This window comes from Crocuta crocuta, unplaced genomic scaffold (genome assembly GCF_008692635.1).
Source record: "Crocuta crocuta isolate KB4526 unplaced genomic scaffold, BGI_CrCroc_1.0 scaffold471, whole genome shotgun sequence".
Taxonomy (NCBI): domain Eukaryota; kingdom Metazoa; phylum Chordata; class Mammalia; order Carnivora; family Hyaenidae; genus Crocuta; species Crocuta crocuta.
The window spans coordinates 56,075-69,353 of record NW_027533285.1 but is presented as its reverse complement, the minus strand read 5'-3'; the positions used below and the strand labels follow the sequence as shown (position 1 = coordinate 69,353).

The window sequence follows — 13,279 nt, the reverse complement described above, 5'->3', positions numbered from 1 at the left end:
GCTGGGAAGGGGCAGAGAGAGAGGGAGACTCAGGGTTGAAGCAGGCTCCAGGCTCTAGGTTGTCACCATAGAGCTGGATGTGGGACTCAAACTCAAGAACTGTGAAATCATGACCTGAACCAAAGGCAGACACCTAACTGACTGAGCACCCAGGCACCTCTATATAGTGGCATTTCCAACTGGTTGATACTTGTCTCAAATTAAAGCTAATTGGCCTTGCCCTGACTTTGCCTTACCTTGCTGTTTGAGAATAGGGCTTTTGAGGGGAAGTAGAACATCCTGAAGACAAGGTTGAAAAGCCAAAGCATCCTCCTTGCTTCTCCTGCTGTGCCCTCGAGAGCAGTCTGCCATGCGTGCCCCTTTGAGAAAAACAGGGACCTCTGGTTAAAGTGTACTCTGTGTGCTGGCAGGCTTTGGTAGTGTGATATGGAAAAGAACATATTGGTCTATCAGCACATTAAAGCTCTGTGGCCAAAATGGGGCAAAGCACAACATATTTTTAGGTGGGGTAGTAGTAATATGTTCAAATTGACTTTTATTCTTGATTCAAAGTACTCATAGTATTTTTCCCCCTTAGCATGGAGATACAAAACTCCTCACCGGGTAGCATTTGTTGAAAAATTGACCAAGCTCGTTTTAAGTCAGCTGCCTAACTTCTGGAAACTCTGGATTTCATATGTTAATGGAAGCCTTTTCAGTGAGGTATGTATACAAATTCTACTGTAGATGTTGCTAAGTCATTATTTAGTTTCTAGTCTTAAAAAATTTTAGATTTCAAAGTGACTTCAAAAACTTTAGAGGCCCAAAGCCTATTAATATTGTCAGATATTTTAAGATTAAGAGCTCTATAAAGCTCTAACACTTCATAGCTGTATGATCTTAAACAAGTTACTTCATTTTTCTGAGACTTAGTATTCTCAAATGTGAAAAGAGGGTAGGGGTATCTGTCTCAAAAGGTGGTCATGAGGATTAAATGAGAAGCAGGTAAAGAAAAAAAGAAAATGTGAAATATCTTCAAGGATTTGGAATTGAGTAGATGACCAGTCAGGCAGAATTATGGATGAAATCATTGTACAGTTGATTATGAACAAATGGTAAAACAACGGTAAAAGGAGCTTGCACATGAGTTGGAAATAGCCCATGTAATTCCGGAGTTTTCTAGCTGGAAAGAATTTAATGATCTTGTTTTCTAGCCCACTGTGATCAGTCCATAGAAGCTACATACCAATATAATTGGCAGCATAGAAATTATGAACAGAAAGTGATTGATGAAATTTTGGGGGTGGTAGTGGAGTGGTCTATAGCCGATGACCAAGAAAGAATTCTTGAAGATGATTTTGGTGCAAAAAGATGATTTTATTAAAGCATGGGGATGGGACCAGTGGGCAGGAAGAGCTGCATTGGAGTCATGAGGAGTAACTCATTATATACCCTCAGGTTGGGAGGGGATCAGTGATAGAGTAAGTCTCTAAGGAATTTTGGAAGCAAGGTTTCCAGGACCTTGAGGGGCTAGGTGTTGCTGGGGAAATACCATTTATCACCTTTAAATAAAACCTCAGTCTTGAGACCCTTCAGATACATATCAAGGGCCATAAGCTTGGAGCATGATTGCCAGCATATATTCTGGGGCAATTGAGATAAAGAAAGTAGATTTATAGGATCCTTGAGGAGGTTGGGACAATGTTAAGTCAAGGTTCTCTTTTGCCTCTAGCAAAGTGTCATCATGGACGCAGCTGAGCTCCTAAAGGGAGGTCACTCTGCTGGTTTTAAGGACTTGTCACTGGGCTGCAAGTAGTGAGGGAATTTAATTTTTCATTTGCCTTAGTTTACCACATTACCATGGCAAGCACTTAAACCCCTTTCCTTTGTTCTTGGGTAGCTGGGAGTGTCCAGGAAATTCACACAGATCCCACCTGGGGAGGGATGGGAGTGCTGGTTTGTGCTTTGCCCTTCAGCCTGTGTCATTCTCCCTCAACAGTAATGATTCTGATTTTTACGTGTAGTACATGGAACTCATCATTCTAGACCCTCACTTCAAGTGCCCCATGAAAAGCCCACAGGCCGTAGAGTATAGACACGAATGCCCTTTGTCTTGAGCTGCCAAAGAGGCCTCCTGTAACAAGGAGAAGACAGCTCTGGTTTTGTGTCTCTACAGAGAACTTGTTTCAGCCCTGGGAGCTGGGACAGGTAGAGATCTTCTTGAGGGTAAAGGCTATTTCCTGCTCTTTTACATTTGCATAGAAATAGAACCTAGAAATTGGATATGGAAAGGGCTACCTGGTTTTGGTATTTTGGATGCCAGCACACCTTTGTGATTTATGACCTCTTCTCCTTCATGGAAAGTGTGGTTGGGTGTCTTGGTACTTCAGGGGTCCATTCTGTCTCTCTTGACCCATGGACATTTATTCATGCTATTTCTAAAAGAAATAGAATTGTTCTCTGGAACAATTTTATTTTCCTTTGTATATTTAATTCTTATTGGCTCACTGCCTTTTTTTTTTTAAACGAGGTAGATCCTTATTTGTATCTAAAACCTTATTTGTATCTAAACCATAAAATTTCCTTCGGGTATGAAAAATGGAAAAACTATAGTGCATGACAAAACTCCTCACTACATAAAAACTGATCTCCTAAGCATGAGTTATCTTTGTATTTTTTCTTCCTTTTCAAAAGCAGTGTATCATTACTGTACTTTATAACATTAAAATATTATAGCATTAAATAATGTATGTCTTATGTCTTTTTGTAATACTTGGTTACACAAAAACTCTTGAAAAGTTAACTATACCGAAGTCAGTCTTCCATAAAATAAATGTAGAGTTTAGCTGCCCTTGATAAATGCAAAGTTGAGGATGAGAATGCTTTATTTTTTTTTCTCCAAATTTTTATTTAAATTCCAGTTAGTTAACATGTAGTGTAATACTGGTTTCTGGTGTAGAATTTAGTGATTCATCACTTACGTACAACACCTGGTGCTCATCACAAGTGCCTTCCTTAGTACTCATCATCTATTTAACCCATTCTACTGCCCAACCATCAATTTGTTCTCTATAGTTAAGAGTCAGTTTCTTGGTTTGCCTCTCTTTTCAACTTCTATGTTCATTTGTTTCTTAAATTTCACATATGAGTAAAATCATATGATATTTGTCTTTCTATGACTGACCTATTTTACTTAGCATAATATTGTCTACCTCCTTGCAAATGGCAAGATTTCATTCTTCTTTATGGCTGAATAATATTCCATTGTAGTGTGTGTGTGTGTGTGTGTGTGTGTGTGTGTGTGTGTACCAAATCTTCTATTTTTTATCTTTCCAAATTTTTATTTAAATTCTGGTTAGTTCACATACAGTATAATATTGGTTTCAGTAGTAGAATTCAGTGATTCATCACTTACATATAATACCTAGTGCTCCTCACAATAAATGCCGTCCTTAATACCCATCTGCCACCCATCTCTGATCACCCTCAGTTTGTTCTGTCATTAAAAGTCTCTTGTGGTTTGTTTCCCTCTTTTCTCTCCACTCCCTTTCCCATATGTTCCTCTGTTTTGTTTCTTATATTCCATTTATGAGTGAAATCCTATAATATTTGTCTTTCTCTGACTTACTTCACTTAGCATAATACTCTTCGGCTCCATCTATGTCATTGCAAATGGCAAGATTCCATTCTTTTTGATGGCTGGGAAATATTCCATTTTGTGCGCCCACGCACTCACACACACTCATGTACACCACCTCTTCTTTATCCATTCATCAGCTGATGGACATTTAGACTCTTTCCATAATTTGGCTATTGTTGATTATACTGCTATAAACTTTGGGGTGCATGTGCCCCTTTGAATTAGTATTTTTGTATCCTTTGGGTAAATACCTAGTAGTGCAATTGCTGGATCATAGAGTAGTTCTAACTTTTTGAGGAAGCTCCATACTGTTCTCTGAGTGGCTGCACTAGTTTGTATTCCAACCAACAGTGTAAGAGGATTCCTCTTTCTCTGCATCCTCATCAACACCTCTTGTTACCTGTATTGTTAATTTTAGCCCTTCTCATTGGTGTGAGGTGATAGTTCATTGTAGTTGTAGTTTGTATTTTCCTTATGATAAATGATGGTGAGCATGTTTTCCTGTGTCTGTTAGGTATCTGTATGTGTTCTTTAGAAAAATATTTATTCATGTCTTCTGCCATTTTTTAACCTGATTATTTGTTTTTCTGGGTGTTGTATTTTTATAAGTGCTTTATAGATTTTGGATACTAACCCTTTATCCAATATGTCATATGCAAATATCTTCTCCAGTTTTGAAGATTGCCTTTTAGTTTTGTTGATTGCTTATTGATTGTGCAGAAGCTTTTTATTTTGACCAAATCCCAATAGTTTATTTTGCTTTTGTTTCCCTTGCCTCAGGAGATATATCTAGTAAGAAGTTGCTACAGCCAATGTCAGAGTTTCTTCTCTAGGATTTTGATAATTTCTTGTCTCACATTTAGGTCAGTCATCCATTTTGAGTTTGTTTTTGTGTATGGTGTAAGAGAGTGGTCCAGTTTCTTTCTTTTGGATGTTGCTGTCCAGTTTTCCTAACACCATTTCTTGAAGAGACTGTCTTTTTTTCCATTTTTCCATTCCATTCTCTTTCCTGCTTTGTTGAAGATTGACTATATAGTTGTAGGTTCATTTCTGGATTTTCTATTCTGTTCCCTTGATCTATGTGTCTGTTTCTGTACAATTACCATACAGCCTTGATGACTGTAGCTTTGTAGTATAACTTGAAGTCTGGAATTGTGATACCTCAAGCTTTGCTTTTCTTTTTCAAGATTGCTTTGGCTATTTTGGTTCTTCTGTGCTTCTGTACAGATTTTAGGTTGTTTGTTGTAGCTCTATGAAAATGTTGGTGGTATTTTGATAGGGGATTGCATTAAATGTGTAGATTTCTTTGGGTAGTGTAGACATTTTAACAATGTTTGTTCTTCCAATCCATGAGTATGGAATGTTTTACCATTTCTTTGCGTTATCTTTATTTTGCTTCATCAGTATTTTTTTTATAGATCTTTTACCTCTGGTTAAATTTTTTCCAGGGTATCTTATGGTTTTTGGTGCAGTTGTAAATCAGATAAGTTCCATAATTTCCCTTTCTGCTGCTTCATTATTGGTGTAAAGAAATGCAACAGATTTTTGTACGTTGATTTTTTTATCCTGCGACTTTACTGAGTTTGTGTATCAGTTCTAGCAATTTTTTGGTGGAGTCTTTTTAGTTTTCTGTTTATGTCATCTGCAGTGAAAGTTTGACTTCTTCCTTACCTATTGGGATGCCTTTTATTTCTTTTTGCTGTTTGATTGCTGAGGCTAGGACTATGTTAAATAACCGTGGTGAGAGTCTACATCCCTGTCTCATTCTTAGCTCTTAGTTTTTTCCCATTGAAGATGATATTAGCTGTGGGTTTTTCATATTGGCCTTTATTATGTTGAGGTTCCTTCTAAACCAACTTTGTTGAGAGCTTTTATCATGAAAGCAATGCTGTACTTTGTCAAATGCTTTTCTGCATCTACTGAAAGGATCATGTGTTTTTTATCCTTTATTAATATCTGTATCACATTGATTGATTTGCAAATATTGAATTAATGTACAGCCCAGGAATAAATATCACTTGATCATTCTGAATGATTTTAATGGACTGTTGGATTTAATTTACTAGCATTTTGTTGAGAATTTTTGCATCCATGTTCATCAAAGATACTGGCCTGTAGTACTCTTTTTTAGTGGAGTCTGTCTGTTTTTGTAATCAGAGTAATGCTGATCTCATAGAATGAATTTGGAAATTTTCCTTACATTTCTGTGTTTTGGAATAATTTGAGAAGAATAGGTATTAACTCTTCTTATTTTATGATTTTTTTTAATGTTTATTTATTTTTGAGAGATAAACAAAGCACAAGCAGAGGAGGGGCAGAGAGAGAGGAAGACATAGAAACTCAAGCAGTTTCCAGGCTCTGAGCTGTCAGCACAGAGCCTGATGCGGGGCTTGAACTCACAAATTGTAGGATCATGACCTGAGGCAAAGTCGGATGCGTAGCCAACTGAGCCACCCAGGTGCCCCTTAACTCTTCTTTAAGAGTTAAGGGGAATTTGGATGAATTCCCCTGTGAAGCCATGTGGCCCTGGAATTTTGTTTGTTGGGAGATTTTGATTACTGATTTGGCTTCTTTGCTGGTTTTCAGTCTGTTCAAGTTTTCTATTTCTTCTGGTTTTAGGTTTGGTAGTTACATATTTCTAGGAATTTATCCATTTCTTCCAATTTGTTGGCATATAATTTTTAAATAATATCCTCTTATAGTTGCTTGTATTTCTGTGGTGTTGGTTGTTATTTCTCCTCTTTCATTTGTGATTTTAATGATTTGGATCTTTTTTCTTTTTGATAAGTCTGGTTAGGGGTTTATCAATTTTATTAATTTTTTTCAAATAACTATCTCCTGGCTTCATTGATCTGTTCTATTGTTTTTTTAGTTTCTATATCATTTACTTCTGTTCAGATCTCTATTATTTCCCTTCTGCTGGCTTAAGGCTTTGTTTGTTGTTCTTTTTCTAGCTACTTTAGGTGTAAGGTTAGGTTGTTTATTTGAGGCTTTTCTTGCTTCTTGAGGTAGTCCTGTATTGCTGTATACTGCCCTCTTAGGATGGCTTTTGCTGTATCCCAGTGGTTTTGTGTGTATTATTTTTATTTCTTCTTTGACTTACTGGTTGACCCATTCATTCTTTAGTAGGGTGTTGTTTAATCTCCATGTGTTTGTCATCTTTCCAAATTATTTTCTTCTGGATGACTTCAAGTTTCATTTAATTATGGTCAGAAAATATGCATGATATGATCTCACATTTTTTGTACTTATTGAGGCCTAATTTGACCTAGTAAGTGATCTATTCTGTAGAATGTTCTATGTGCACTTGAAAAGAATGGGTTTTCTGCTGCTTTGGAATGAAATGTTCTGAATATATTTGTAAAGTCCATCAGGTGCAGTGTGTCATTCAAAGCCATTGTTTTCTTGTTGATTTGGTGCTTAGTGATCTGTCCATTGATATAAGTGGAGTGTTAAAGTCCCCTACTATTATTGTGTTATAATCAGAGTTCCTTTATGTTTATTACTAATTGTTTTATATATTTGGGTGTTTGTGTTAGGGGCATAAATATTTACAATTATTATATCTTCTTGTTTGATAGTCCCCTTTATTATGATGTAGTGCCTTTTTTAAAATCTCTTGTTATAATCTTTGGTTTAAAATCTAGTTTGTCTCTTATAAGTACTGCTACTCTGGCTTTCTTTTGCAATCCATTTACATGATAAATCTTTCTCCAATCCCTCACTTTCAATCTGCACATGTCATTAGGTCTAAAATTAATCTCTTGTAGGCAGCATATAGATGGGTTTTGTTGTGGGTTTTTTCTTAATCCATTCTGACATCCTTTGTTTTTGATTAGAGCATTTACATTTAGAGTAATTATTGATAGATATGTATTTAGTGCTATTTTATTACCTGTTTTGTGATTGTTTATGGAGATTTTCTCTGTTCCTTCTAGTCTTTCTTACTTTTGATCTTTCCTTCCCACTCAAAGAGTCCCCTTTAATATTTCTTGCAGGGCTGGTTTAGTGTTCACAGACTCCTTTAGTTTTTCTTTGTCTGGGAATCTCTTTATCTTTCCTTCTATTTTTTTTTCTTTTTTCTTTTTTTTTTTTATTTTTATTTATTTCTAGGAGAGAGAGAGAGAGACAGCGTGAGCAGGGCAGGGTCAGAGAGAGAGGGAGATACAGACTCTGAAATAGGCTCCAGGCTCTGAGCTAGCAGTCAGCACAGAGCCCGATGCAGGGCTCAAACCCACGAACCACGAGATCATGACCTAAGCGAAAGTCGGACGCTTCACCGACTAAGCCACCCAGGCGCCCCAGTCTCTCCTCCTATTCTAAACAATAGCTTTGCTAGGTAAGTATACTTGGCTGCAAATTTTTCCTTTTCAGTGTGTTGAATATATTATGCCACTCTCTTCTGGCTTGCCAAGTTTCTATGGTGAGATCTACAGCTAGTGTTATGGGTGGTCCATTACAGTAGAGAGACTTCTTTTGTCTTCTTTTAGGATTTTTTCACTATCACTATATTTTGTCAATTTAACCACAGTATATCTTGCTGTTGGCCTGCTTTTGTTGATTTTGATGGGAGTTCTCTCTTCCTCCTGGATCTGGAGTAGAGTGCAGGGGGATAGGACTTGCTGTAAGCAGGTAAGGCAGCCAGTTTTGGCACTGTGCTGTTTACTGAAGTTGGGTTATGCTGAGGGAGAGGGGAGGGAAATGGTGCTAGCCAGCTCCTTTGTCTCCAGAGAGTGATCTCCATGCTTGCTGCTCTCAGAGAAGTACTCCCAGAAGAGTGAATAACTTCCCCTCATGCATCCCAGGGGTTTTTTCAGATTGATGTTTTCATGCTATCTGTCTCCAAGTTATTTACCTGCCTGGAGCAGTGTACTGCACTTTGGGTTATATACCATCCAAGCCTGCTGACTTTTAAAACTCCAGACTTTAAAGATGTGCTATAGTGGGGACCTGTGCTGGTCTTCTGGGGGAGGGTCTCCCTGGGTTGGGACAGATGGAGAATTGACCCAGAAAGGCAGTCACACAAGAGTGCAGGGATGTGGGGTTTGTAGCAAGTACGCTAAACAGCCAGTGTCCAGGTTTGCCACCATCAGCAGATGTCTCTGCACCTGTGCAGGCAAGGGCAATGGCTCCCTCTGGCTCTTTTGTCCCCCAAGAGGTATGTTTGTGAATGCTACCTCTCACAGATACCCTCCAAGAAGAGTGAACAGTTAGTCTCTCCCTGTGTACCTTAGGTGATCCTCAGATTTCTGTCTGCCCTCAGGGTTGCTTGCCTGCCTTCTCTGCAGGAGCGGGGCAGTGCCCTCAGGTCTCTATCCCAGCCAAACCCATCAACCTCTCCAGCTCCAGTCTTTGAGCTCTAATGGTTGCAAAAACTCACAGAAATCAGCTCCTCTCATTTTACCAGCCACTGGCTTTGGGGAAGTGTTTTCCTTATGCATTTCCCTGTGCACTCCACTCTCTCTTCTGCCTTTCTCCAAGACCAGGGCTCCCTCCCCTCTGTAGCACTTGAGATCCGTTAATTCCTCCAGCCACATCTCGGTACTTCCTATCTTCCTCGATGTGGCCTCTTCCCTCCCTTTAATTGTAAAGTTTGTTCTTTCAGTCCTCAGGTTGATTTTTGGGTATTCAGAATGATATGATAGTTATCTAGTGGTGTTTGGGGCACAAGACCTAGGATCTTTCTACAAACCTCCACCTTAGCTCCTCCCAAACCAGGGAAGAGAATGTTTTAATTTTAGCTTTTCTGGTATCCTAAAAAAAGTTTTCTCAATATCCTGCTTTCAGACATGTCTCCATCAGCTTGCAGTTTTTATTCCTCTCAGCTGCATGAGAGTTGTATGACTGTGTGCTGAGGACAGTTTGGATTTCTTGTCCTCTGCCACAGTGGGGGACAGCTGTACCACCCATATCATGTCATAACTTCCCCTTCATATCTGCTTCATCTCTAATCCTGATTGCTCATGAGGACTGGAAAGGTAGATGTTTCCATGCCTTGGACAGATTGTGTGCACACCTCTTCTCACAGAACATGAAGTTTAGTGTTTTAATAGAAACATCCAATATACATCACTTACTAGCTGTGACCTTAGGCAAATAACTTTACTTCTTTATGCCTGGTTGCATAGATCTGGTTTGAGAATTAAACGAGTTAAATTCAGTGAAGTGCTTATAGCAGTGTCCAGCAGATAAATGAAAGTTTGCTCTTATTATTTGGAAAAAATATTTATTCTAGTATTTGAAATCTCATTGGCGTGGCACGTAATAGGTATTCAGGGAATAAAGTTTAGTAGCATTAAGAAATAGTGGACTGATCAGCTACTAGAGTCATGTTGAATAATCTCAAGATAGATTGACTAATTAAAAGAATTAGTACCTTAGGAAATGGATTTTAAACCTAGTTATTTGTTTCTAGTCAGATGTTTCTTCCTTCCAATTCAGTTGGTTCCCATAGTGGCCGGTAGGAACTACACAAGGATTGTAGTTGCCTTATTTTGAGTCTTTCTGGAGTTAGTAAAATTCCCAATTTTTGATCTGGGTTTTTATATTAATTAATTAATTAATTAGAATGGGAGCAGGGGAGGGGCAGAGAGAGAGACGAGGAGAGAGAGGAAGAGAGAAAACCCCAAGCAGGCTCCATGCTGAAAGCTCAGTCTCTTGACTAAGTCCACCTAGGACTCAGTCTCATGTGAGAGATCATGACTGGAGCCTAAATGAAGAATTGGATNTATCTTAAAATTTTTAATGTTTATTTATTTTTGAGAGACAGAGACACAGTGTGAATGGGGAGGGTCAGAGAGGGAGGGAGACACAGAATCTGCAGCAGGCTGCAGGGTCTGAGCTTTCAGCACAGAGCCTGAAGTGGGACTTGAACCCTCAAACCGTGAGATCATGACCTGAGCCGAAGTTGGATGCTTAACCTACTGAGCCTCCCATGCACCCCATGATCTGGGATATTTCAGTGAAACATTAGTTGTACTGAATTGGAAATGTCTGTGGTATTTGTAAGCTTTTAAGAATTTATAGTAATGATCGTTAATTGAGTGTAATTCACTATACGGATCTGGGCATTTTTTAAAGTTATTTACCCTCTATTGGAAGCTAGAAAGACACTGAAAGGTACTAGAAAGGAATGGATGAGTTAGGAACGTATGCCTACCATGTCTGTTAGTGAAATCCTAGAAATTAAATTAAAACTGGGAAGAGTTCTGAGGCTTTTGATAGTTGTTATTTAAGTTCATACAAGGAAGTTCTGTAATATTTAAACAAAATTAACCTGAAAAATTTTTTTCTAGTTATAAAACTATTTTGCATTATTAAGAGCCCATCCGTTAAAGATTTTGATGGAGTTTCCAACAGTTTAAAAAATAATTCTTCAAACCAGTCATGCCCACGTGAGGTAACATGTGAATCAAAACAGTGAAATCTAGCCGTTGGTCTTACCACAAAGTAGTTTTGGTCTGTGTGTGCAGGAAAGAGTTAAGGGTTTTAGTTAACGAAATGGTTAATAGTAGCTTGAGATCTCACCTTTAGATATATTTTACATATAGTATAACTTGGAATGAAAAATTGTAAAGCATCCAAATAATTTTAAACATTAGTAATTGATATTTTTTTAAGTTGCATAACTCATAAAACGTAGATTAAAATGTGCTTTATGTTCCCAAATTAGGTTTTCTTCTAAAAATAGGGCAAATATTATATAGTTCAATATGTTAAAGATGTTTGACTCTTCATCAAATTAAATTAATAAGTAACCTGTTTTTTTAATTAATAATTTTAAGAGGTATGCCCTGCAATTAATTCCTGTCCCCCTTCACTTTCTATATATTTGGAGAACAGTCCTTGAAGTTTATAAATTATTTTGTCTAGTAGAAGCCATCGTGCACTCACCTGTTTGGTGGGCAAAATTTAGTTTTAATTTTAGTAAATAATCAAATTTTAAAAATTGATTTTCACTCTTTTCTTTGATTTAAAAATATTTCACAGAACAGCTGTGAAATAACTAGCCCATTGAACAAAGAGTTCAGTATTAGGTGCTGTGAAAGATATAATTAGAAAGGCCCCAACTGATCAATAAACTTAGAGTTTTGTACTGGCTTCATTCATTATTGAGACAAATTACGCCTTTATTTCAGAGCTTCATCCCTTTGTCCACAGCACACTAAACCAGCTGTGTGTTAGGGCTCAGGGAAACAAAAACAACAGGATATTGATTCTGTTTCCAACTGTGTATATAAAGAGAAAGATTTACCATAAGGAATTGGCTCATGTGATTATAGAGGTTAACAAGTCCCCAAATCTGCAGTCATCAATCTGGAGACCCAGGAATGCCCATAATGTAGTACTGGTCTGAAAGCCAAGAGGTTTAAGACCCAGGAAGTACCAGTGTTTCAGTTCAGTGTCCTCATTCAAAGCAGTCAAGCTAGAGGAGTTCCCCCTTACTGGAAGGAAGGTCAGCCTTTTTGTTCTATTTGGGCCTTCCACTGATTGGGTGGGTTCCACCATCACTAAGAAAGGCAACCTGCTTTCCTCAGCCTACCAATTCAAATGTTAATCTCATCCAAAAACACCTTCACAGATTTACCCAGAATAATATGTTAGAGGAATATGGGATCACCCTATGGCCCAATCAAATTAACACATAGAATTAACCATCACAAGGTCCTAAATTAGATTTTGCAGTATAGAATTCCAGTGTCCTTTTGTGCCTCCAAATATTACAGTAGGTGCAGTGCTTCTCAGCAACATTTGAATTCCACACGTACAGAGGTCCTCCTCACCCCTAATATTCACAGGAAATTCTTAAGCCTCTACTTGTCCCTTTTGTTGATATCTTAAATATCCAGGAGAACAGTGAGTCTTTTGGACTTTTCAGGAGTATATCATAAGATTATGCCTGGCGTATCCCCTTCAAAGGGCCAGTCTGTCATGTAGAGACCCAGGACTTCAAGTTTTTTAAAGAAAATCTTCATATTATTATAGTACTGTTCAGGGCCATCAGGCTTTCTGAAATATATCCAAGGAGGTCCTGAAGAACACTAACCTTAACCCTAAGTGATCCTTCATTCACCAAATATCTAATGAGTACCCTGAACATTCTATGTGCCAGGCACTGATACATTTACATACACACACATATACATGTATATACACATAACCCACACATGCATAAATTAAAAAAAATATATATATATATATATACACACACACACACAAACACACACATATAAAAAAAGTGACCAAGATAAACATGACCTCTCCCCTCCTGGAGAGACAGAACCAAAATAAATTGTTTTAAATGTTTATTATTTTGAGAGAAAGAGAGTGAGATGAGTGAGGGAAGGGCAGAGAGAGAGGGAGACAGAGGATCTGGAGCAGGCTCTGTGTACAGTGCTCAGCCTGTGCAGGGCTCAAACTCATGAACCATGAGATCATGACCTGAGCTGAAGTCAGACACTACCAGATGAGCCACCCAGGTGGTCCCCAAAATAGATTTTTAGAAAACTATCCTAAATTTTTGCTAACAGCTGTAAGAGAAAGAAATAGGGGTTCTAAGATAAAGAATATCAGTAGTGGGATGGAGGTCCAGGAAAATCTCGCTGTGGAGATGGTATTGAAACCAAAACTCAAAGCATGAGAAGGAAACAACCACACAAA

The 13,279-nt window shown here is 38.0% G+C and overlaps 1 protein-coding gene across 1 annotated transcript in view; it reads left to right on the top strand.

The window, feature by feature from the left end:
• The window catches only part of LOC144218270 (exocyst complex component 2), a gene marked incomplete at its 3' end in the record, with an annotated part of 168,588 nt that overhangs the window by 122,561 nt on the left and 32,748 nt on the right, over positions 1-13,279 (top strand). Inside the window, exon 13 of the mRNA XM_077748126.1 lies at positions 578-702. Coding sequence (XP_077604252.1) covers positions 578-702 — 125 coding nt within the window. The remainder of the gene's footprint in view (positions 1-577; positions 703-13,279) is intronic.